General features: G+C 40.6%; 3 protein-coding genes across 9 annotated transcripts in view; all 3 read right to left on the reverse strand.

Moving 5' to 3' along the window:
* Nucleotides 1-39: 39 nt before the first annotated feature.
* On the reverse strand, nucleotides 40-6,224 carry comtb (catechol-O-methyltransferase b). Of its 2 annotated transcripts, XM_005915266.3 has the most exons (7): nucleotides 6,087-6,162; nucleotides 5,761-5,776; nucleotides 4,799-4,970; nucleotides 986-1,103; nucleotides 698-891; nucleotides 459-590; nucleotides 40-369 (listed from the first exon to the last, which is right to left on the reverse strand). In XM_005915266.3, exons 3-7 carry the CDS (start codon nucleotides 4,967-4,969, stop codon nucleotides 190-192), a joined length of 795 nt encoding a protein of 264 aa, XP_005915328.1. In that variant the 5' UTR covers nucleotide 4,970; nucleotides 5,761-5,776; nucleotides 6,087-6,162; the 3' UTR covers nucleotides 40-189. The 2 variants fall into 2 exon arrangements, with proteins under 2 accessions (XP_005915328.1, XP_005915327.1); XM_005915265.3 differs by lacking the exon at nucleotides 5,761-5,776 and having other exon boundaries at nucleotides 6,087-6,224.
* Nucleotides 6,225-6,291: 67 nt separating this feature from the next.
* LOC102304520 (SRSF protein kinase 3) lies at nucleotides 6,292-16,160 on the reverse strand. Of its 5 annotated transcripts, none has more exons than XM_005915268.3 (15): nucleotides 15,991-16,156; nucleotides 14,862-15,113; nucleotides 14,672-14,780; nucleotides 14,497-14,584; nucleotides 14,116-14,203; nucleotides 13,847-13,953; nucleotides 13,549-13,714; nucleotides 13,400-13,425; nucleotides 13,237-13,293; nucleotides 12,000-12,330; nucleotides 11,713-11,810; nucleotides 8,057-8,164; nucleotides 7,859-7,928; nucleotides 7,691-7,783; nucleotides 6,292-7,536 (listed from the first exon to the last, which is right to left on the reverse strand). In XM_005915268.3, exons 2-15 carry the CDS (start codon nucleotides 15,079-15,081, stop codon nucleotides 7,352-7,354), a joined length of 1,746 nt encoding a protein of 581 aa, XP_005915330.1. In that variant the 5' UTR covers nucleotides 15,082-15,113; nucleotides 15,991-16,156; the 3' UTR covers nucleotides 6,292-7,351. The 5 variants fall into 5 exon arrangements, with proteins under 5 accessions (XP_005915330.1, XP_005915329.1, XP_005915331.1 ...); XM_042214480.1 differs by having other exon boundaries at nucleotides 7,375-7,586; nucleotides 15,991-16,158; XM_005915267.3 differs by having other exon boundaries at nucleotides 7,342-7,536; nucleotides 7,691-7,928; nucleotides 15,991-16,157.
* A 1,153-nt stretch (nucleotides 16,161-17,313) lies between these two features.
* Nucleotides 17,314-22,891, reverse strand: part of ccdc120b (coiled-coil domain containing 120b) — a 14,172-nt gene continuing 8,594 nt past the window's right edge. The window contains exons 5-10 of one of the 2 annotated variants that reach the window (XM_005915271.3): nucleotides 22,699-22,819; nucleotides 22,459-22,518; nucleotides 22,119-22,272; nucleotides 21,872-21,973; nucleotides 20,490-21,527; nucleotides 17,314-19,898 (exon numbers count right to left, since the gene is read on the reverse strand). In XM_005915271.3, coding sequence (XP_005915333.1) covers nucleotides 19,802-19,898; nucleotides 20,490-21,527; nucleotides 21,872-21,973; nucleotides 22,119-22,272; nucleotides 22,459-22,518; nucleotides 22,699-22,819 — 1,572 coding nt within the window. In that variant the 3' untranslated portion in view covers nucleotides 17,314-19,801. Of the gene's footprint in view, nucleotides 19,899-20,489; nucleotides 21,528-21,871; nucleotides 21,974-22,118; nucleotides 22,273-22,458; nucleotides 22,519-22,698; nucleotides 22,823-22,891 lie in introns of both variants that reach the window. The other variant, XM_005915270.3, reaches the window with a different exon arrangement.

Below are 22,891 nucleotides of genomic sequence, written 5' to 3' on the forward strand. Positions count from 1 at the left end.
AAGTCTTCATACAGTGGAAATTAAAGCTCACAACACAGCTTTTCTTTTACACGTCACTTTTAATTTCAGTTTTTATGACATTTAGAAAAAGCAAAACAGATTCTCCTCCTCACTTGCAGAGTCTGCAAACACAAGACTCTGAGGTCTACTAGTACCTGTGTAAATAGAGGTTATTTTCCCCCTTTAAAACTACCCTAAGAAGACAGATTTCTCCAAGCCATCCTCCGCTTTGGTGTACTCCAGATGAGATTTGAAGTACTGGCTTTTGTATCTCGGGCTGTTTCGAACATACTCAAGGTAATCAGGGGTTCCAGGGCAGATGACGTTATCTGCCAGCAAGATACTGCCTTTCCTTAGGAGGCCACAGTCCTGATTCAAAAAAGAAGAAAGGCAAAACTGGAGTCATGGCAGAAAAAGCAAAGACTTTAATGAGTATAGGATGAGTCAAACAGACTTGCCTCTAGCAGCTTTGTGTCAGGAAGGTAGCGATCTTTCCAGTGATCCAAGAAAACCAAATCAAATGTTTTCACCCCAAACTGCTCCTTCATTTTGGGAATCCACTCGCCAGATGGGCCTTCAACTACCTGGATCTATTAAAAAAATAAGTAAATAGAAAACAAAAATAAAAAAGGAATATTGCAACCTGACCCTATGCATTCTCTATGCAAATCAGCTTCTTTTTAGAGCTCCTCATTACCTTATCCTCTAGTCCTGCCCAAGCAATAACCTGACGAGCAATTTTGGCGTAGTCTGGGTTAAATTCAAGAGTGATGATCTTGGCGCGTGGAGGAAGAAGGCTGGCGATGCGCACCGTAGAGTAGCCACAGTAGGTTCCCAGCTCTAACACAGTGACTGGATTCACTTCAGACACCACTGAGTCAAGAATGCAGCCTATGACAAAACAAAAAGAAATATTAAAAATATATAGTTAGATCGAATAAGGAACTGATTTTACTCATTGAGCATATCATTAGGAAGTCAGTACCTTTCTCATCCCCGACATTCATGGCCCATTCCTTCTGTCTGCAGAAGTTGTCGATGGCTTTCACCACGCTGCGAGGGTCTCCTCTAGTGGCGTTCTTCTGTACTGCATGTAGGAGTCGCTGGAGTTAGATGCAGGGGGAGAAAAAGCACCACTTAATAAAACCTCAATAAGAGTTTACGAGCATCAATTAGTTATAACAGACAATACTTGGATTGTCACAGATATTTTGATCTGATGGTTGAATTTTTAAAGGGGATTTTAAACACATATGGATATAGTTTTGTTAATCTTATCACTTCTCGTGTTATGATTGCGGTTCCAGTGTTTCACACATTTCATAGATGTCCAACAAGAGAAAATTGTGGTCTGCACACTATAAATAAGAGCTAGATACTCATTTTTTCAACATGAGACAGAATCCAATGATATTTTCCTCCTATGAAAATATTCTTAAAGGGGAAATTGTGCTTGTGTTATTTCTTGTTATTACATTAAAACAGACTTCAGAAAGCCAGCTTAGGTTTTAGTCCAACCTCAGCAGGGTTCCTTCCCGCTGCACACCTGATCCCCATCAACCAATCACTCCCAGGAGCCGCTCCCACCCAGCACAGCTGTCTCACATTAACTCATTAAGCAGTGCCGTATAGGCTGCACCCTCTTCCCACGCGTCTTTCTGAGTCGCCTTACACTTTTATTAGAGCAAACACACAATATACTGGGCCGCCAGGGCCCTTAATACAGCTGTCTGCAAAAAGAATGGAGCGTTACTTGCATATTTTTGTGCTTCAGCTCTAAAGCTCTGTAAAACACTGGACACTCTTTTAGGTGCACCTGTTCAACTGCTTTTTAATGCAAATATCTAACCAGTAAATTCCATAGCAGCAATTCAATACATTTAGGCATTTAGTTCAAACTGACTGGGGAAGAAGGGTGATTTAAGTGACTTTACTGTGGCATAATTGTTTACAGATGGGCTAGTCTGAGTATTTCAGAAACTGTAGATCTGCTGGGATTTTCCACACACAAGCTTATATAAAGTTTATAAAGAATGGTCAGAAAAAGAGAAAATATTCATTGAGTGGCAGTTTTGTGAGAGAAAATGTACCAGTAGTAGGTCAGATGGCCAAACTGCTTTGAGGCAATAGGAAGACAACAGTGTGTCAACTTGCAGAGATTCATTCCCACATGGTATGCATGAGAGCACTTCTGAACCCATATATCAAAACCTGAAGCAGATTGGCTACAATAACAGAAGACCACACCAGGCGCCAATCCTTTTGGGAAACTGAGGCTACAGTTCACACAGGTTCACCATAACTGGACAATAGAAGATTCTAAAAACGGTGACTGATCTAGTGAGTCTCAATTTTTGCTGTGACATTCATATAGTGGGGCCAGAATTTGTTGTAAATAATACAGAAGTGTAAGTCCATCCTTTCTTATATCAAGGGTTTAGGCAGCTGGTGGTGGTGGTGTAATCGTGTGGGCAATATTTTCTTGGCACACTTTTGCCCTTTCGTACTAAATAAGAATCTTTTAAACCCCATAGTCTACAGGAATATTCTCAGGGAGGCTGCAGTGCTCCAATCCTTTCAAACTGGTTTATTAAACTTGACAATGGATTTTCTATACTCAAACGGCCCCCACTATCACCCGTTCCAATAGGACATCTTTAAGATTTATTTCCAAGCTCCTTAGTTGAACAGGAGATTGCATCATGGATGTGCGGCCAACAAATCTGCAGCAACTATATAATCCTATCATGTGATCCTATCACCAATGCTCTTATGGATACCTTGTGGGAATGAGTCTCTGCATGTTGACACACTGTTGTCTTCCTATTGGCTCAACGCAGTCTGGCCATCTGACCAACTACTTTCTAACTATTCTTTATAAACCTTGAATATGCTCATGTGTGGAAAATCCCAGCAAATCTACAGTTTCTGAAATACTCAAGACTACCCCATCTGTCGTCAACAGGAATTTTTCCAGCACTTTCTTGAATCTGTGTCACAGAGCATTAATGGTGTTCTCAAGGGGAAAAGGCATCCAATTTAGTACTATCAAGGTGTACTTAATAAAGTGTCCTGTGAGTGTATTTCATACCCTAAGCCCCATACGCAACTAAAAAATGATATTAAAAGTAATAGTGTCTTTAGGGTCATTTGGTTTTCATTAAATTATTAATTAGTGTGTTTTCACACCTGTGGTGTTTAGACCATTTAAATCGAATCGTTTCGTTATCCCCCTTTTCCGGTTTGTGTGGATGTATAGTATACAGTACTGTACAGAATATCACACTCGGGTTTAGACCAAAACAACCACACCGAGACACATGTGTAGGTGGTCTCATGTGCAAATGTACTTGTGTTGTTCATTTAGGGTGTGAATGTGATCCAAGCCTAGATCCAAAACAAACCACCCACTTTACACTGCAAGTTTGAGCTAAAAAATTTACTGTAGCCATGTATACTTTGTATTCTGGGATGTGGCAAGGTATTATAGATGTGCAAAGGTCTGTACAGACTAGCAACTAGCCGTGAAATAAATGTAAATTCTCTGTGTTCTCCAATTTTTAATAGTTCTCCAATAGTCCCCCCTAGGACACATCTGGCCAATAAGCGAACTGAACACTCTCATGTTGTTTGTAGTGAAACATTTAGGTTCACTTGTAGTTCACTTACATTTTTTTCTGTGTGAAAACAAACCAAACCATGGTAAGAAAAAAAAAAAACACAACCTCAAATTCATCAACTGATATGGACCAGCATAAACAAACTACGGGTGTGAAAATGCCCCTCATTTCATGACAACACATAAGCACATCTTTTTGTTCTTTGACATTATGGGGAATTGTGACATGAATTTAAATCCATTTTGGAATAATGCTCTAAAATGACAAAATGTGGAACAAATGAAGTGCTGTGAATACTTTCTGGATGCACAAGCTCAACTACAAGTTTAACTTTTCTTTCCATTTTCTACTCATTTTATGTTTTAAGCATTTCAACTCTTTTTCTTTTTCCAGTCCTTTTTTTGCTTTTACCCTTTTCTACTTTTTGCAGTGTGTTACTGACTCCACACTCAAAAAACCTGTAAAATTAAATTATTTAAAAATATTTAAATAAAAAAAACTTTAGGTTCATAATAGTTTTTGTTAATAGAATGTCTTTAGTATTTTTAATAAATATATTTGCAAATCGCTGCATTTCCAACTTGTGTATGTGAAAGAGTTTTAGGTGCATGACACTCTTACATTAACATCTCTGTAATAGTTATGGTCGCCGTGACACCCCCACCCCCACCCAAAAAAAAGGGAGGCTGAATGAAGAAAAACATGAGAAAAACATAAGAAACCAGACAAGTAAGTTTTGACAATTTCAGTGAAAAGTAGTTTTTACTGAGTGGAACAAATGGTAGACGACTCTGCAGATTGCCTCACATTACTGTTTGTCTCTTAGATTTATTGCCATGAATCTGGTATGCTATATTCTTCATGGGTGCCACGGATATTTTTACAGTTTATTGTTCACAATCATTTCTTCAGCTGTTTGCTTTCCAGTTTTGGTGAACCCGTATCCACTAAGCTTCAGGTTTCTGTCCTTACCTGATACGAATGGAGCCCAGTGTGAACCTTTGCTGTTGTAGCCTATCTGCGAGTGGTCACTATATTTTTCACATGCTTTGCTTTTTCTCTCCATCTTGGTTCTGCCATACCTTTTCTATACGCTTCATACACTGTTAAACTAAATCACATCGACATAGTATGTGATGGTTGACACTGTGAGAGGTGAGTGTTTGTGGACGGCGCACCTGAGGACGTGTGGACTGGGTCAGTGTGTCCAGCATTCGCTCCACAATCATGTCGTGCCACAATAGCGCCAGTCCTCCATGATACTGCACAGCAGTGGGAATCAGCCATCTGTACAGAGCATACAGAAGAGCTGCTCCACCTGTGCAGCTGTAGAATAGAGTCAGCCACATGCTGCAACCAGATTGTAAAAATATCAGTTCAGTGCAGGTATGGTGTATAGTGCTATATTATGGAAAAGGACAATGATAAATGAACCTCAGACGCAGTGCAATAACGGCAAATCTGCATGAGATAAATGAAAGCTCCTCTCCTGTCTCCTCTCGCCCTACCTTTCCCTTTGTGTTGGGTTAATGAGATGGGTATTTATGCAGTGTACAGTTGCTGCTTCACTATCAGCTGCTGTTACCGCTGCTGCCATGTCCAAGATGAACACTCACACGAAACTCAATATGATGATATCTCTCAAGGATATCAACTCCAATAAACAGTTGAAAGCACACCACACAGTGCTTTGTGTGGACCTTCCTCCTCTCAGGAGCAATTAGTCTGTTTAGATTTCTCCAGCACAGATAAATGGGTAAGAAAGGGGTGTGTGTGGGGAGGGGGAGCACAGCCAGAATTCTTAACAAAAGCTGCTTCTGTGGGAAAGCAGTGAAAAGCATGGCTGGAAACAACTCTACCTTGCACTAATAATACAACTGTGGGAGACCATTGGCTGTTGAGGTAATTCCTTTTGATTTGGAGTTTTAGTTGCATGGCAACTGGCCGGGGGTTAAGAGCTGTGTCACAAAAGACAGAGCTTTGGGACTTTAACCTTTACTTCCTTTACTTTGCTTCTTCTGAACATACAAGAACAGGCGCAGAAAATAAAATGGAATTTTAGAAAGGCTGCATAAACACACACATGCATGTTTATCATTGTGCAGATGAACAGCTGCATGAAGTCGCATGCTTTTCCTACCTGAATTCAAACTCCACTGGAACAAAAACAGAGAAGGCACAAAACTGGTAAAAAGGGAATTTGTGAAATGCTTTTTTGGTTTTGCATGGCTGAAATCCGCGTCAGTTACAGGAATTACCATTGATGTCCCACAGTTTCACAACACTATTTCACAATACTATTTCGCAAACTCTTCAGTCCATAATATGAATTCAAACCAGACTGAGCAGTGGTTTTTCTTTAGCAACTGCAGGACTAATTCTTCTTAGGAAAAAAAAACCCCGGTTGCATTCTTAAAATCTTACTTTTTATTACAATCCCAGGGAACAGAAGGATAGAAGACTTACGTGTGCAGGCAGGCTCGCTCTCTTCTCGCTTCCCCTGCCGCTAGAGGAAAATCTGCTGGTTTCCTAACAGGCGGACATATGCCTACGTTTACATGAGGCTAACTCCTCCCCCCTCTTCCATCCACCCTCCTACTCAGAGCTGTGCTGTGAGCATGCAAGGAATGTACAGCAGACCTAATCTCAACAGTCAGCACACTCACACTTGCTCAGTCTTGACAAAAACAGGGCGCACTGTTTGTTGTGCATAGCATTTCATCATTTATTAGGGTTAAATATGTGTGTTGATTAAATCACCTTTATCATTTGTAGGTGTTTGCCTGATATTCTTAGTGGGTAATTATCCTATTTACATTTCATAATTTTAATTTGATACATGAGCTGTGTGAAGACACCCCTTCTACACCTCAGACCTAAGTGGGATTTATAAGCTAGCAGAGGAAGCATTTGTTGTCTACTCTGGTTCAGGGACTGCCCATCTGCCTGCAGAGAGCTCTGTTGCCAGATGGAGGCAGTATACAAATATGTGGTGCAACTGGTCTGTGGGTCGCTCATGTTGTTGTTTTTCCATCAACCAGCCACAGAGAAAAGCAAAGTTACAACATAGAAAGAGGTGAAGTGAAACAGAGTAGTAAAAGCAATGAAACATGTCCACTGTAGCCACTCTCTGTGCTTTTCATTACGCATTTTTTTTTATCTTTGAAGTTTTTATCTCCTGTTCCTGGTGAACTCTGCTGTTGCTTCCTTCTCTTTTCCAGCCCACTTGTCAACCAATCAGCATTCAGCAGATGCTTACATCATCTGCATCCAGCGACATGCAGTTAGGATCTTGGAGGACTGCACTGGAGCACATCTGGGGTGGGTGAAAACCCTTCTCCCCCCTCTGCCCAAATGGAAATGTGTACTCAGATGGACATATTTGCGGGATAATAAATCCTGCTTTACACTGTTCCCATTTCAATACTTGGGTATAAAGAAGGGGAGGTCTTCATTTGCTTTTTTAGAAGAAAAAATAAAACAAATCTTCTGTTCTGTTATCAAAACTTAAGGATATTGTACGCTTGGTTTGAGGCACTTTTCTTGTAGGACAAAATTGTACTTTGGTCATTGCCTAACTTAGACAGCTAACAAAAGACCAAAACAACCCAAGTCAGGCTAATAAACATTATCAAAAGCTGTGCTCATGATGCCAGCACCAGGCTACACCCACCGCTGACCAAATCCCAGAGATAGTTCACTGGGCTCTAAATGTCACAAAGCCAGTGTGTCTAGAAGGCAATCCAGGGGTGAGTTAGACACTGGGCAGCTGTGGCTCTTTTCTCTGGCAGCAGTTCCAACATTGTCAAGAGAAAGGAACTAAACTGTAAAGCTTCCTCCCGTGGCCACTCATATTTGTCCAGCAAGATCTCAAACAGGCCCCATGGTTTCAGCTTTGAGATGTGTCGCAGATGTCCTGGAGACAAGGAAAACGGACCAGAACACTTTTAGGAAGGAAAAGATGAACTGCGTAAGAGAATTAAAAAGAGAGTTAATTAAATAGGTAAAACTTTCTGTGTCAAATTACAATAAAAAACAAACAAAGTGATCGCACAATGACACAAAATTACCCTTAGAGTTGAAATATCGTTTAGAATTTCTCCCTGAGAGGGCAAACTGTGATGGAAGAGGTCCTAGTAGCTCAATGATGTGGGCAATGTGATCTGAAAGGACATGAGTACACACCGTACTATAAGCACATAAATCAAGGACAAGAGAAATTTGTGTACACCACAAACCTTCCTCGCGGGAAAATGTGGCTCCTGACTGTGGGTCGAACAAATAGTCCCCTGTGGCCAATTCAAAAGCCTACACAGAGAGGGACAAAAATAAAAATGGTTGTAGTGAATCTATGAATGTCAATGAGATGTGTGACCTTCAATTCTTTCTTCTTTTTTTATTTTGTTTTTACACTTATATCCAGGTACTTAGCTCACCATGCAGGCAGTGCTCCAGATGTCAGCAGGTGTGCCATAGTCAGCACCAATCAGGACCTCCACAGAACGATACTGACACGTCTGGATGTCTTCGGTAAAGTGTTTGTGCTGGCAACAAGATAGATGAGCTGCATACAAGGCTGCACAAAATCTCTCTATGTTAAATTAAAAACCTGTGACCCTTAATCTATATGCACATGGTTGTGTAAGCCAGCGGTCCCCAACCCCTGGGCCCGGTCCATGAGTCGTTTGGCACCGGGCCACAAGAGTTGAGGCTCGGGTGTGAAATGTATGGTTTTCAGGGTTTTTATCGGTTTGTAGCGTTACTTTGTTATCGTTTTTAATCGTTAACTCGGTTTCCTGGGTCTTTTCACATGTGTTATGAATAAACCGGTACTGGTTTTATTTTGTTGTATTTATCCGTGACACCTTAAAGGCCAGTCCGTGAAAATATTGTTGGGCATAAACTGGTCCGTGGCGCAAAAGAGGTTGGGGACCGCTGGTCTAAGCCACTGTTATGATGATGACGACAGACCAGATTATTTCAATAATTATGATAAATAACTATTCTTAGGAACAACTGGAATTTAACATATTAGCATGCTAACATTTACTGACTGGCATTAAACACAGAGTGAAACTGAGGCTGATGAGCATGTCTTTATTATTATGTTATAAACATAATTTGATCAAATAATAGGAGTAAAAGTTCATGAATGACCCAAGTTATTAGAGTTTGTTCAAAGGGTAGTGAGGTTTTAGTACGTCCAGAGTTTGCGTACAGTGCTATACATACAGCCAGGGTGGGATTTGCTTTGGAGATTTGGTGATTTACCCTCTACTCTGGTCTATATGTTCGTCACTCTAATATATTATTATTACCTTCCCACCACAACCTTCCTGTATAGGGTTATGATGGGGTGATAGAGAAAAACAGCCGCATTCCTCAGTGATTAAATCAATCCTAACCTGATCGTGATCTGTTTTGTCACAAGTTAGAATCGGTGATCAACGATGCTGTACAGAATGTTAGCCATTTTCACACATTAATTAACTCACAGTCAGTTGCCGATCTCAGTAAATGTAAGGGAGCTGCCCCCATCCGTGTACAAAGATTTGCAGATATGCATAAAGGAGGGGTGATTTTAATCTACTATAGTGGAAATTTTTTATTTTTCAACAACATTTTGTGCTGTTGAATTTTGAGAACTTTTCATCTTAAAGTCAAATGGCACAGCTACTAAAATAGTTCTAAGTTGCTGTGTCTGACGAAGAAAACCTGAAACTGAGAATATTGGACATGTTGATTTCTGTGTTCAGGGTGGGACTAATCCTGGTTCGTGCCCTTTGGATCCATGCACCTGCAAGTGATCAGCTCACCTGTTCCTGTTCCTGACTTTCTCTAACATTCACCCTAAACTTTGACAGTTTTGTTTGTTTGTGCTGTAAATAAACATGTTAAACTTTTAGTCAAGAGGTCTGCGATTGAATCCAATCCGCCTGAAGCCCTGACAAATATCATTTAAAAAATAGTCTTGTGACACTGTGGCTATATGTTTATATTCAGAACCCTTAAAGATTATAATTATTCTATAGACATTTCATTGACAGCAGGGATAAATGCCATAATAGGCTACAGAATAATTTTTATTTTTCTTGCATGCTTTTAAAATGTTACCATAGAAAACAGCATCTTGATCTGTTTTTCTGACTCAGACAAATAAAATGGAAACCATCAGTTGTAATGAACTGCACAGGATTGCTACATACGCCTCTCTTAAGCTACATGTCAGCCCACACAGTCTCACAAGCGACATATGGCAGCTGTGTTTTCACCACAGGGCACTGTAAATATGGCTATCATGCCATGCACCTGCTGCAATGTATCACAATGATGACTTAGAAGCATTTTTAATGCACTTGTGTGGCCATTTATGAAACAGAGTGCAGTTTACTTCAAATTAGAGCAGGGCGATATGGCCAAAAATATTTATCACGATATATATTTGAAAATTTGCGATAACGATATAACTGACGATATAATTGATGCGAGACAAAATACAACTCCACAACATTACTAGCGCAAAAAGACAACCTTCCATTTATTTTCACTTAAACAAGAAGCTGGTTTTTATGTACATTAAAGCTTTATAAAAATGTAACAGTGCAAATGCAAATTCCTTGCTGAAAGTTTAACCAAAAGGCATTTCCAGTAGAAATGGGCTGACATATCCTGAGCATAACCATGTATAATATCCACTGAAGTTAAAAAGAGGTGCTTTGCAACATTAAACTGCAGTGTGCAGTACGTATTTTTCGGACCATAAGGTGCACGGGATTATAAGGCACATTAAGCGAAACAAAGCAGTCAGATAAATCAAACTTTATTAAACTCATTCTTCTTGCTTCCTCCACTTCTGTACCATTGATTCATTAATGTTGAATTCTCTGGCAGCTGCTCTATTCCCATGTTGTTGCAGTATATTAATGACTAACCTCGTATTGTGGATGGATTATCTCAGTTGTTCTCCTGACTGAAGTTTGGTCCGTTTACAGCATCCTGCCATGCGATTGCATTTGTCTCTAACCATGAGGAACCTTAACGTTAACTTTTATAAGTGGAAAAGTGTTAGTGTTCGTCCTCCAGCTTCACTGTTTATGTTATGCTAACATAGCTGTGTCGCTAGCGATCACGTAGCACATCATTATATACCAGCTAGCCCAACTTCAGTAACCCTACAAACGTCACTGCTGTTTAGTTTCCTGTCTTCATTTATGTTGGAAGTGATAGCAGAGCTGTACGTTTGATATTTTTTCAGAAATCTCTCAGTCAGAACATGCTATATCATGCTTAGGTAACTAGCGAAACTAGCGAGCTAACTTCCGCTAGCTTCCTGCTAACTTCTAACTCCGTTAAATGTAATAACTTTTGTTTTCATGGATGCCTGGAAGTTAAACTTCATAGTTACACCTGGTAAAGCAGCAATGCTGATCGTTTTATTAAAGATGAAAGAATTTAGACAGTTTTTAACTCTCAGTGATGCTGCAGTGTTGTTTGACCTGAAGAATACGGAGTTTAGGACCCAGATTACTCCCAGATTTAAGAGCATCTTAGTCCGACAAATACGACAATAACGACGGCCGCTTGCATGTTCTGCAAAAAAATGTGCTTTGTCGTGTATCTGACGGACAAACACCAAACCAGTTCCACATCACTGAAGTTGCACCATTTTTACAAACCAATTCTGGTTCATCTGTTTCACTCAACAATCGGCCATGTGCGTATGAAAACAAAGGCACTGCGCATGCGCGTTTTACTCATATTCTATCGCGATATTTCATTTTCCTATCGTTGCCTAACATTATACCGGTATTACCGTGAACGGTATAATATGGCCCAGCCCTACTTCAAAGTTCTGAGTGTGTTTTGATTAAATGTGGCAATAATACTATAATATCAAATACTTAAAGGTTTAATAAAGCCAGAATCCTGAAGCACAAAGCCCTGGGCAGTTGCAGCTGAATTTATGGTATGACATAGACCAACTCAACTCTAAACTCCGAAAGGCAACAACCGTGTGATCTGGAATTCAGATATTCTCTAGAAATCAAAAACAAACAGAAACATATTCCCTAATAAAAATAAATTCACTCACCACCCAGCAGGCATTGCCTAGATCAGCAATCTTGATGAGGATTTTGTCAGCATTGTGAGGCTTCAGTAGGTCCAGAATAACATCTGAGTCACTGGTGCCTTAAGTACATAAAACAACATGACAGCTAAGAAAGTACTTTTACTGCTTACGATCCATGTAGCCTTTCAGTTTATGTAAACACACAGCCCAAAGTACAGATTTGAGCCAAAATGCAAGTTTCCACAGAAAGAGGAACAAACTGTTGGCTTTAGAGTTACTTTCCCTCCAAGAAATCTTCTTAGACTCACCTTGTGGACATGATGGTGAAGGTAGCAGAGAATCTCTGTCTGCAGTCTGATGTAATAACAATGATCTGGATCCAGAGACAGCAGCATCTGTGCTGAGGTCTGGACACGAGCAGAAGGAGTCTCTGAGGCTGTGTGCAGCTAAATTCAATCTGTCTTCCAACAGCAGAGTCTGTCTTCTTACAGTGATGTTAGAACCTGTTAGCTTAGAGTGACAAGTGGAGCCATGGGTGCTAGAGGTAGCACCGACAGAAACGGACACATCAGGCTTGCCTCGTCGGCTTCTGTCTTTCCTCGTCAGTCGCTTAATTGGACTTCTGGAAATCCTGCTGGACTGTAGGGCACAGTCATACGTGGGAAACAATCAGGAGAGAGCATGGGCCGAAGAAATTAATAAGAAATGTGCTTAGTGATTTATCACAAATCCATGCCTGCTTTGTGAGATCCAGCAAAAATGCAGAATAATGCAACTACAAGTGATGTTTCATATTCTATTAGTACTTAAGTGCGCAGACAACAGTGGATGTATTTAGCATTGTTTTTATATTTCATACCTCAGCAGTGAATCATAAAGTTTTCACATGATTTAGAGCAGGTTGCTGACAACAAGCCATGGTGAAACCACAACAGCGGCTATTGGAAGGACATCAAAATAACCAGTTGTGTCTGCTTACTGTTTCAGCATTGCTTAGTGCCCAGTCCTGATAGTCACAGTAAGTTGCCTACTGTAGAATATATACCATAAGTAATACACCATAGGAGCTGTACTCTCTAAATACATGATAACCTGCTCTTTACTTGTCTGTACTCCACTGCAGTGCATATATTGCAAACGCCTCTTTCCAGTGTCTCTTTAGGATGAGAAAGGAAGAAAAATACAGTAGAATGAACACATATAACGTGCTCTCCAATCTCTGCCCAAACTCTCTGTAAAAGTTACACACCTGAGTGGGTAGTAAGAAAGAAATGCTGCAATATGAATGCCATAATTATTGATTATATGAATGTTACAAATGCAAAAACAGGCAGAGCATATTTTCTGACTGAGGTGAAGAGGCCACAACTGCTCAGCAACTCAGCAACAGCTGATAAAAATCAAGTATGAACAGTAACTTTCCCCATATCCAGAAGTCTCAGTGCAGTGTGCTTGTACAGAAGACCGGTTGTTACACAGTTTGACAAAGATGTAGGAGCTTATAAGATGCATCAGTAGAAAAGCAAAACACCAACTCCATCTTACCCACTCCCCAAGAGTGTGGAAAACCCCAGTCAGCTTTCCGAGTAACTTGGGCGCACTCTAAGTAAGTCAAAGTATAAAAGTAAAGGTCATAATACAATCACAGCTGAATAAAAATGTATTAATAAGATAATAATATCAGAGGAATATATTTCATATTGCACACCTGTTTTTCTCTGGAAACTGTGTTCACTGGCAAATGGAAAAACATCAGGAGGGGAAAAAGGCACAAATGTGAACAGCAGTTAAGCTACTTCCCGAGACACAATATAACTGAGTCATATGTAGGCTAATTATTAGCACAGCATCGCTAACCTGAGGTGCTGGTGAATACAGGAGACCTGGGCATCTGCCACAGCTTGGTGTCGGCCGCGAGCTTTTGAACATAAACCTCATCTACTCTCAGAAGGATGTTTTCTGGCTTGATGTCTGTGTGAATGATCTTGCATTTAGTGTGCAAGTAATCTAAACCCTGAAGAACCTGTGAGAAGGAACCGTAATCAAATCACTGACATAGGCAAAGACAGAACATCTTCTGTTTACAGAAAAACCTCAAATAGTGGTCATAGACAGGGGACCATTTCAAAGGTTGGAATAAAGGATTGCACAAAACCTGTCTGAGGATGCTCTTAACGCAGGGAAGAGGGAGGCCTGTGTAGTTCGATTTGATGATCCACCTCAGCAGCTGGTGCCCAAGAACCTCCAGAACCATGCACACATCTGTTGAGCAATTAAGGACCTGCTTTTATACCACAGAACCTGAATATTACACCCTGGGTATTTAGAAGAAGCCAGAATACACTTACAAGATCTGCACCACTCAATGAAATACTACAAGTTGCGGAGCAGATAATTGTGATCGACCATCTTTATAAAGGATACGCTCTCCATTCACTCCAGTCACCCTGAAGTCATCAATGAGCTGGACTATGCTGTCTCGTTTAGGATCTTTGGGGTCGCTGTCTCTTACCTGATGATTAAACAAGTACGTATTGAACAGTATTGAACAAAAAAATAAATAAAAATGAAGAGGACACATGATTTCATAGCATGGTGACATTATTGTGACTCCACAGTGATGGAAATAAAATAGCAAAATGATTGCAGAAAACCTTTGCAGTTCATTGCACCACTAAACACGCTGATTACTCAGACTTCCGCTCGTGGCCAGACTAAGCCTAACCCTAAGCCAGTTCTGTTACACGAGTGTTTTAAGAGCACTCCAAAATGACTTGAATCTGACAGCAATGTGACCACACTGACGCATTTCAGAAGTTTGATCTCATCCAGTGCCGTCTCTGTGAATGTTTGAGCACTCTTCACCACCTTCAGAGCCACAAATTGCCCTTTCCTGCATGCAAACAATTATGTCAGTGAGTTACTGGATCATATTGATAATTGTTGTGTAAAAAGTCAAGTGGACCAAACCTGTACTTACACCATATCCCAGCAGAGCCACACAGTAGAGAAATGACCCCATCCCAACTTTTTAACAACTTGGTAACGGTCAACAAAAATGTCTCCAATCTCTACAGGGTAGTAACCACCTGCAATGAAATACGCAGCAGATGTGAAAATTGAAGATCTCAACCAGGGGAGCTGGATTTCAGGGTCGGTGTCTTACCCACCTATGCAATAGTCAGCAGGATTCTCCTGTTGCTCATCGTAAAATCCCTGAGGCTCAGGTGAAACAGCATTCCTCTGTACAGTTTGAGGGCAGCGGTGGTCCTGGCTAGGCTTACGAGTCCGTGCTGTGTTAGAAGTGGCGTGGGTCCTGGTTTTGATGGGTGGATTAAAAGAGTTTGTTGTAATCAGCGCTGCTATCGTAGCAGCATACGATGAGGACATGTTTATCTGGAGCCTGATGAACTCGAGCCCAGCTGGAGGAGGGTCAAGAAGACAGCAGCACTCAGGAAGCTTATAACAAAAATGTATCTGCATACGTTCAAGAAGGAAGGAGGTCCTAAATCATTTCCCGCATGTGTAAAGCAAGAGTTCACTGGCTTGGAGTCTGGCAGCTGGTTTGTATTGTTAGCTACTGAGTGCAGTAGGTTGCTGCAATGACATTTTAAAAGAGCCAGTGAATGTGTATGATTATTTTTAGCTGGATGAATGGCATGTCAACGTAAATAGCTCGTGACACCAGCCAGCTGCAACTGAAATCTTACTGATATTGCATGAACTGCTGCAGTGCAGGAGCCACTGCTGTAAACAAGCAATGGCAAACTAGTCCATTTTACTTCACATTTGTACCACAGTTACAGCGCTTCAGTTTCAGCAAGACAGTAAAACAACTAGACACATACATGCAGGCTAGACTGCTCTCGTGGCATTCAACAAATAGCTGAACGTTGTGTGTGGTTATAAAAGTTTTAATTGGTGGCTGACACAAGAGGAAATTTTTAAAAGTCACTTTAAAAATTACTCTTTTATTTTACCTTTTTTAGCAATGAATGAAAAAAATCATCGACTCACTGACAGGAAAGGAGCTTTAAACAAAGAGGGGAAAACAGCCCTTTGGCTTACTTCCTCTTTATGCTGCCTAACTAAAGATTCTTCTGCAGTGTGTGACATTCACATATGTCTTTTGTAAGGTATTTTGTATTGTACATATGATAAATTTGCCATTTCTTCCTCGAAAAGACTTATTCCGAAAGGGCTTTTTTTTTTCCCGTGGGAGACGTCGAGAGTACATCAACTCGGAAACCGTTATCCCTCTCTAAACACCCAGCCACGTTCAAGGAAGAAGCAACTTACCGTTGTGTGCAATGTATCCACTTTTAGTATTTGTAACGCGGGAAATGAACGAGCCTCACACGAGGACATTCTCAGCCCGCTCTCCTCTGTGCGACTGGAAAAACACACTCAGGTCCAGGAATAGCAGCCTGCCGCTCCTGCTACCAGGGGCGCATCCGGATTTTTTTCATAGGGGTGGCACACCAGAAACACAATTTCCAGTTTTATTATGTTGTTGTCAAATATAGATGACTTGAAAAATATGTCAAAAAAGAGAGAAAGAAAATAATTATATGCCTAGTTAATCTGCTGATATTAAAGTTGAAATTACTGAAAATAGGTACAAATGAAAACCAAATAACATCTTGAAATCCATACTAATGTGTTACAACTATTGATTGAATGACTGGAAGTCCCAACCATTGCTTTAAGGATTCATAAGCAGAGTCGAGCAGAAGCTTAAGACTCTGAGAGAGTGCTCCTGCCTGCATGTAGCAGACATGCATTTCTGACAATATTATTGCTATCTAGCGACTAGCTCGATTTACAGAGGTGGTAAGGAGCTTGTTTTCTTATTTCTTTGTATTCGACTTTCTGACGAACAAATTTTCATTTTGAGAAGAATGCTATTCAGTATGTTCCTGTAAAAAACAAAAACAAAAAAAACCCGCAACTGGTGATTACAATCATTGCATTGGAGCAACAGGAAATGTAAAAGAAAGAAAAAAAAAAAGAAAAAAAAAAGAGATATTACACTTGTGCTGTGCAACACTGCAAATATATTTTATATATATATATTTTTTTTTAATTTATCTATTTATTTTTTAAAGTAAATACAGGACCAGTACTGCAGATACTTTAACCTATAAAAGGCAGCTTTTGTAGGGGAGAGCAGTGCGCCATGATTTTGAACATATTTTAATGACCACTAAATTGTTGTGATTTTTACTTTCTGCAATACTTCATTAAAACAACAAAATACTCTTTTCATCTTTATTTTAAACTAGGGTTTTGTTTTGTTTTTAGACATTAAATGTAAATGTGCCTCCAAAGCATTTTGGTCAGTTTTCATTTTTCACAGTGAATGTGTGTATATTTTTTCCATTTCCAAAAAGATAATTTAAGACATTTCAGTGTACTTGGAAAACAGGAAATCCTATCACACTAGCACAGATCAATTACCAAGAACTGCACTGGTGATGAGGTTATACCATTTTGATAAATCCACTTATCTCTTCATTATATACTCTGGTTAATAGTTTAGAAGTGGTAGGTTTAGCACAGAGTACAACCACAGGTCATTTTCAGCACAACTTTGCTGCATATAGTACAAACACATTTGAATTTTGATTTCAACATGACACTTTATTTAGATCTCATACATACATAACAGAGCAGGCCTTGTTTAGCCTAACTTCATAGGCCTGGTTATAAAGAGAGAAGAAAAGAGAAAACAGCTGCACTTAAATATCTTTTCTTTTTTAAGAAATAAAGAAAATATAAAGTATAACCAAATATTAAACATATCACACAGCTTAATGAAATTTTAAACAGACATTACTAATTCCTGCACTGATGAGAAAGGGCTACAGTAGATGGCTACAAAACGTTATAGGTTCATAAATATAATATAGTTTGAATACATTTGCTTTAGAGCTAAATTTATATTATTTCTTTTGAACTTAGAGTACATTATATGAAAAATACCTTTATGACCCCCAGTGCACAGCAGTTTGGTCTTTGATTTCAGTCTTTAACAAGCTGGAAGGAGCTCTATGAAGCAGGAAACAGAGGATGTGAACACATCAGACAGGCGTAGACACGAGGTTCATGTTCCACAGTGTGCTACAGTTTGTAACTGAGCAAAAACATCACAAGCACACACAAAAGAAAACTACATTCAGATGAGTCTGAAGATCAAATACAGAAAAAAAAGGCAAAATCATATTAAAACCATGAAAGAAACATGCTATGTTGTTACAACAATACAAATATTTTCAGTTTACTTCTTCTGGTTTCTGTAGTGTACATTGCAAAATGCTACCCAGGCTGATTGTGAAAACAATGTAATAATGCTACTGATATACAAAGATACATGACACAATGTTAAAAAAAATATTTAAAAGAAAGCAAACATGTCAAACAGATTCCTTACAAATACAAACAGCATGTATTCTCACAAAGACATTTACTGGTATGAGACCTGCTCACACCACCATTCAGTACTGCAGCGGCCCTATTCTGGTCACATGGTCATCCTCAATTTTTTATAACCAATTAAATAGTTCTCACTTGGGGGGGAAGTGGGGTTGAAGGAGTAGGGCAGGTTATTTTGATTATACTTATTATGCAGTTAGTTCGGAAAATTACATTGTTAGTATGGGAATAGAACATTAGCTTGAGACTCATCAGTACAAGCCACTCTATGTACAGACCACCACCCAGACCTTCAACAGATGTTTGAAGACCAAAAAGAAAAGAAAAGAAAAACCTTCTTATTGACTGTTATCTATCTTGGTGACAATTTCACAGGGGTTAAGGCTTAAGATGTTCATAAAGTGCTCTGTATGACAATCAAATCCTCCGCAAGTGAATGCAGAAAAAAAAAAAAACTGATTTGATACGAGTTATTTCTTGTCACACAGTCAAGTGCTACTGCCATACAGAAGGTCTCACTACAGCCCTAAGGTTTGTCCTAAACTGATCTAAGGTCAGCACAGAGAAGGCTACATTTATCAACCAGCACTGAGCTGAAACCCCCAAAACACCAAAATACATATGACATCATTCCAAATACCCAAACTGAGTCACACTGTGATACGCTTTAGTCTGATTTTTAAAAACTAAATCTCACACAGTCTTAATACTAGCAACTTTAAAGTTTTTCTAACCAAGGTTTAGTTTTGATATTAAACATTTAGGCACTCCTGTCTGCTACACCATTATGCTACAGTTCATGGCCCACTTCACTTTTATCAAATATGAAAAATACAAATGGCTGTGACGTTAACGGCAGATGAGGACTGAAGCATGTTTCTGCGGTTTATATAATTTACAAACACACGTTCACTGGCATGTAATACGTCTCAAATGATGTGAGCTCATAACATCTTTGAATATAACATGGTTAATGAGCAATAAATTACCTCTTTAATATAACAGTTCTTTATATCTCAGAAGATACAAAATAGTACTTTACAGCTGTATATATTCTGTAAAAAAGTATATCTCGGCAGACTTTTCAGGATTAATGGAAAGGATCTTGCCGTTCGCGTTGGACCAGAAATATTTATATGTGAAGTAGAGTATGATCATATTGGTATTAGATGCTCTGCAAGTCAGCACCCGTGTACAGCCACAAAACACTGGGGTTGACATTGATATTGGCAAAAATCAGGTATAACACAGGGAGCTTGCCCAGGCTTTTTCCAACTTTACAGCTACAGTTTGTCATTTACTTCAGTCTCTTTCTGCTGAGGTGGTCATGTTTTTCGATGCTGCTGAGGTCACATTATAATCAACTTGTGTGTGGAATTAAACTGATCAAAAGAAATAAAGGGAACACTTGAACAATTTATAACATTGATTTTTGTTGTCATTTTGAATCCAGCCTTCAGAAGGCTTTCCAACTATATTGTTCCATTATTTTGATCTCAACAAATTACACAGTGTGTGTCATAAAGACTTTCAGTTTGAATATTTAATTCATCGAGATACAGCATGTGATTTAAGTGTTCCCTTAATTTTTGGAGTAGTATATCGGAGTCCATGTGAAGCTACACTGTTTTTGCGTATGTAGTGCATTGATGTGTGCATGAGTGCTGCTGCTGCTTCAGACCAAGGTGCCTGGGTCAGCACTGGGCTCCTTTGGAGTCACCTCTTGCATCTGTGGATCAGATGTCTCCTGATAGAGAGAGAACTCCATCGACCTGTGGGGGGAGGTAAAACAAGTCAATATTGCACTCCCAAAAAAATAAAAAAATAAGAGAGGAAACAAATAAACACCACAAGAAGCATGCAGTAAAACCACTAAGAAATTAATTTTCTTAGGGCCCACAAAAAAAGGGGGAAAAAAAGTGTGCAAGACTATAACAGAGCTTGGAGAGGCCCATCCTTGGAAGCAATCAGGAACAACAAAGAGTGTTGGCATGAGGCTGCCAGCAGCAGGCGATAATGCTGACCAAGCCCAAAAAAATAAATAATAAAAAGAAAATAACACAGTGTCAGTTGTAAAAGAGGATGATAGATGGATTGGCTGGGGGGCAGAGTGAGTGTAACAGCACCAGCATCTGTTGGAAGCATTACTGCCAACATCTAAGAAGACAGACAAATCATCTGTAACACACAGATTTCAGTAATGCATCCATGCTGTACAGATATATGGCAACAGTAATGTTACATTTTTCTGGTGTTAATGTAAACCAACAGAAAAATTGACTTTTATTAGGCTTGTGTTTCTGCAGTGTGTATGAAGTCTAACTTGAAACATCAGCTAGTGAATCACATTTAAAAATACTGACCTTCCATGGAGAGGGTGGCCATGGAAGCTGGCTGACTGGGGTATCTGAGGCCTTTGGAGGTTAGTTGGTTCACCTTGAACAGACTGGGCCTGGTGCACCAGTGGGTGTGGGTGTGAAAGACGAGAGATCCCTGCCTCGTGACCCTTTGGGGCAGCAGTAGGATAGCCAAGAGCATTCCTCAGGTACCAGTCTCTAAGGCCCTCCAGAGCCAGGGCTTTATGCAGGCTTCTTGTTGAGTCTTCTGGAGTAGGAAGAGAAAACTGTGGGGGTCTGCGGTTGAAGGAGGGACCAGACAAATCAGTCTGGTAAGGGTGCAGGTTGGGAATGGATGATGTGGTGGTTCCAGAAACAGGAAGGGGGGACTCGTACGCTGATAGTAGAATTGCATCTTGGGGATGTTGCTGCAAAGGAATAAAAGGTCCACAAGATTTGGTTCTGGTGACCTTGACCCTGCGTAGTTCAGCTTGGGATCCTCTAAGGACCATGGGACTGTAGGGAGGTGCAGCACTGGGAAGGTGCACCTGGGAATGGGAAAATCCATTGGCATGGGGAGGCACTGCTGCAGTGGATGAGCGAGGGGAGGACATGTCTTGCCAGATCCTTCCTGTGGACTGGTACAGATGGTGCTGCACTTGCATCCTCTGCTGTTTTCCCCAGATATAGTCCATCAAAAGTTCGTTGTAGCCACCGCTTGCTCCCCTGCCACCCATAGACAGACGCATTTTGACTTGCTCAACAGAGCTGTCCACATGCCCCTCGGGGCTGCCCAAGTGAATATGCCGCAGTTTTCCATCTGTCAGCGTCTCCGAACTCTTGTAGGGCCCTCCTCTCTGCGGCATGCCGTTTCTAGGGGCTGGGTCGTCTGGAAGGCTCGATCTGTCCAGCAGGGCCTCAGAGCTGTTGCTGCGCCTGGCTCGGGAGCTGTACGGACAGCTGCGGCGGTCAGAGGAAGAACCTTCTTGAGCCAACGGAATCATGTATGGCACATCCAGGCTGCCAGACCACTGTTTCAGCCCATTTCCACCAGATGCATCTGACCTAAGATATGAGCACAGCAAATGAGCACAGCAGCAGCGCAAAGTAATCAGAGAGGAAACTAAAGAACTTTAGATACAGCAGAGTGAGTGACAGCAGCTTTAAGCTAATCCATGTAACTGAATTTCACAGAAAAGTTACCTTTTAAAAAAGGAAAATTTTTAATGCCAAAAGTCCAAAGAATTAAAAACCTTTGCTGGTAGCTGAATTTGACATTAATCACAGTTACAACCTGAAGTCTCTGTCTTCATTTGGCTAAGTCATTAAGCCATTTCCAACCATGCAGTTATCACAGGAGGCGGGAGGTGTGCAGCATCAGACAGAAGCAGCCCAGCATCACAGATTACCTGACATGAACGCTGATGGGAGCAGTTCGGGCCAACATAGGAGTTGCTGGAACACTTCTGCCTTCAACGTTAGAAGCACTTCTAGGTAAAGAGTGAGTTGGGCTGTGGAAGAAAACCAAAAAACGAAGAATCACAAGATGCATTTAGCATTTGTAACCCACACAATCCTGATCATTTACTTTTGTGTGCTTATGCTGTGAATGTAACAGAGCAGGCAGGCTGCACAGGGTGACCTTAAGATACACACCTAACAGAGCTAGTGACAGAGTTGCGCCGTGTCCTCATCTCGTAATAAATCTCCACTGGGGATAGCTTCCTGCTGATTCTGTGGTCAGGGCTGCCTGCAGTAAGTCGTGGCTGAGACAGAGATCGCTGGTCTGCAGCCACGCTTGGTGAAGACTCTGTAGGAGGAAGAACAACAAATCTTCTTTTGATGTAGTCAACTTTCAATAAAAGCCTTAAAAGTGCAACTTTTGGTGCAGAGCATTAATAACACTGCATATTCTCATGTTTTAAGAATGAGGTTGGGTCAGCGGTTCAGTTATTTCTTTGGTGAATGTGGATACACACGGAGACTGTTGACTCACCATTGTCATGGGATGTTGAATCTGACATGGAGCTTGTACTCTCTGACATGACAGTGTCCTCTGAAACACAAAGGATATAGGACGTAGGCAAAGCAGCATGACACCTGGTGGCTTAGGTAAACTAAAATGCAAAAGTGCAAAGATGACGTTTTCAGCATTGTGCTATTATTATTGTGTAGCTTTGGGGGGGGGTTGTTCTTTAAGTGTGCAGGTGTGGGATTAGTTGGCATGGTACTGTACCTGTGTGACAGCCCCGATGGACCGTTCTTTTGCTATTTGGAACGTTTCGGTCTGATTCCGAGTGTCTGTACAGAGCACCCGTGAAGATGGCTTTCATCTGCTTTCTTTGGGCAGCCTCATCCTGCTGCCAGGGAAAGTCACCCATGTTAGACTGAGTATACACACACACACACACACACACACACACACACAC

The sequence above is a fragment of the Haplochromis burtoni genome, unplaced genomic scaffold (genome assembly GCF_018398535.1).
Source record: "Haplochromis burtoni strain Fernald_Lab_line unplaced genomic scaffold, NCSU_Asbu1 Contig_12, whole genome shotgun sequence".
NCBI classification, from domain to species: Eukaryota; Metazoa; Chordata; class Actinopteri; order Cichliformes; family Cichlidae; genus Haplochromis; species Haplochromis burtoni.

Coding starts and splice junctions, on each gene's coding strand:
- comtb (XM_005915265.3), bottom strand. CDS start 4,969: ATGTGGCTGACTCTATTCTACAGCTGCACAGGTGGAGCAGCTCTTCTG. Junction 1,104..4,798: donor CCCAGTCCACACGTCCTCAG/GTGCGCCGTCCA, acceptor ATCTAACTCCAG/CGACTCCTACATGCAGTACA. Junction 370..458: donor CTGACACAAAGCTGCTAGAG/GCAAGTCTGTTT, acceptor TTTTTGAATCAG/GACTGTGGCCTCCTAAGGAA.
- LOC102304520 (XM_005915267.3), bottom strand. CDS start 15,081: ATGTCCTCATCGTATGCTGCTACGATAGCAGCGCTGATTACAACAAAC. Junction 13,426..13,548: donor TGTATTCACCAGCACCTCAG/GTTAGCGATGCT, acceptor TCCATTTGCCAG/TGAACACAGTTTCCAGAGAA. Junction 7,537..7,690: donor ACGATATTTCAACTCTAAGG/GTAATTTTGTGT, acceptor CCTTGTCTCCAG/GACATCTGCGACACATCTCA.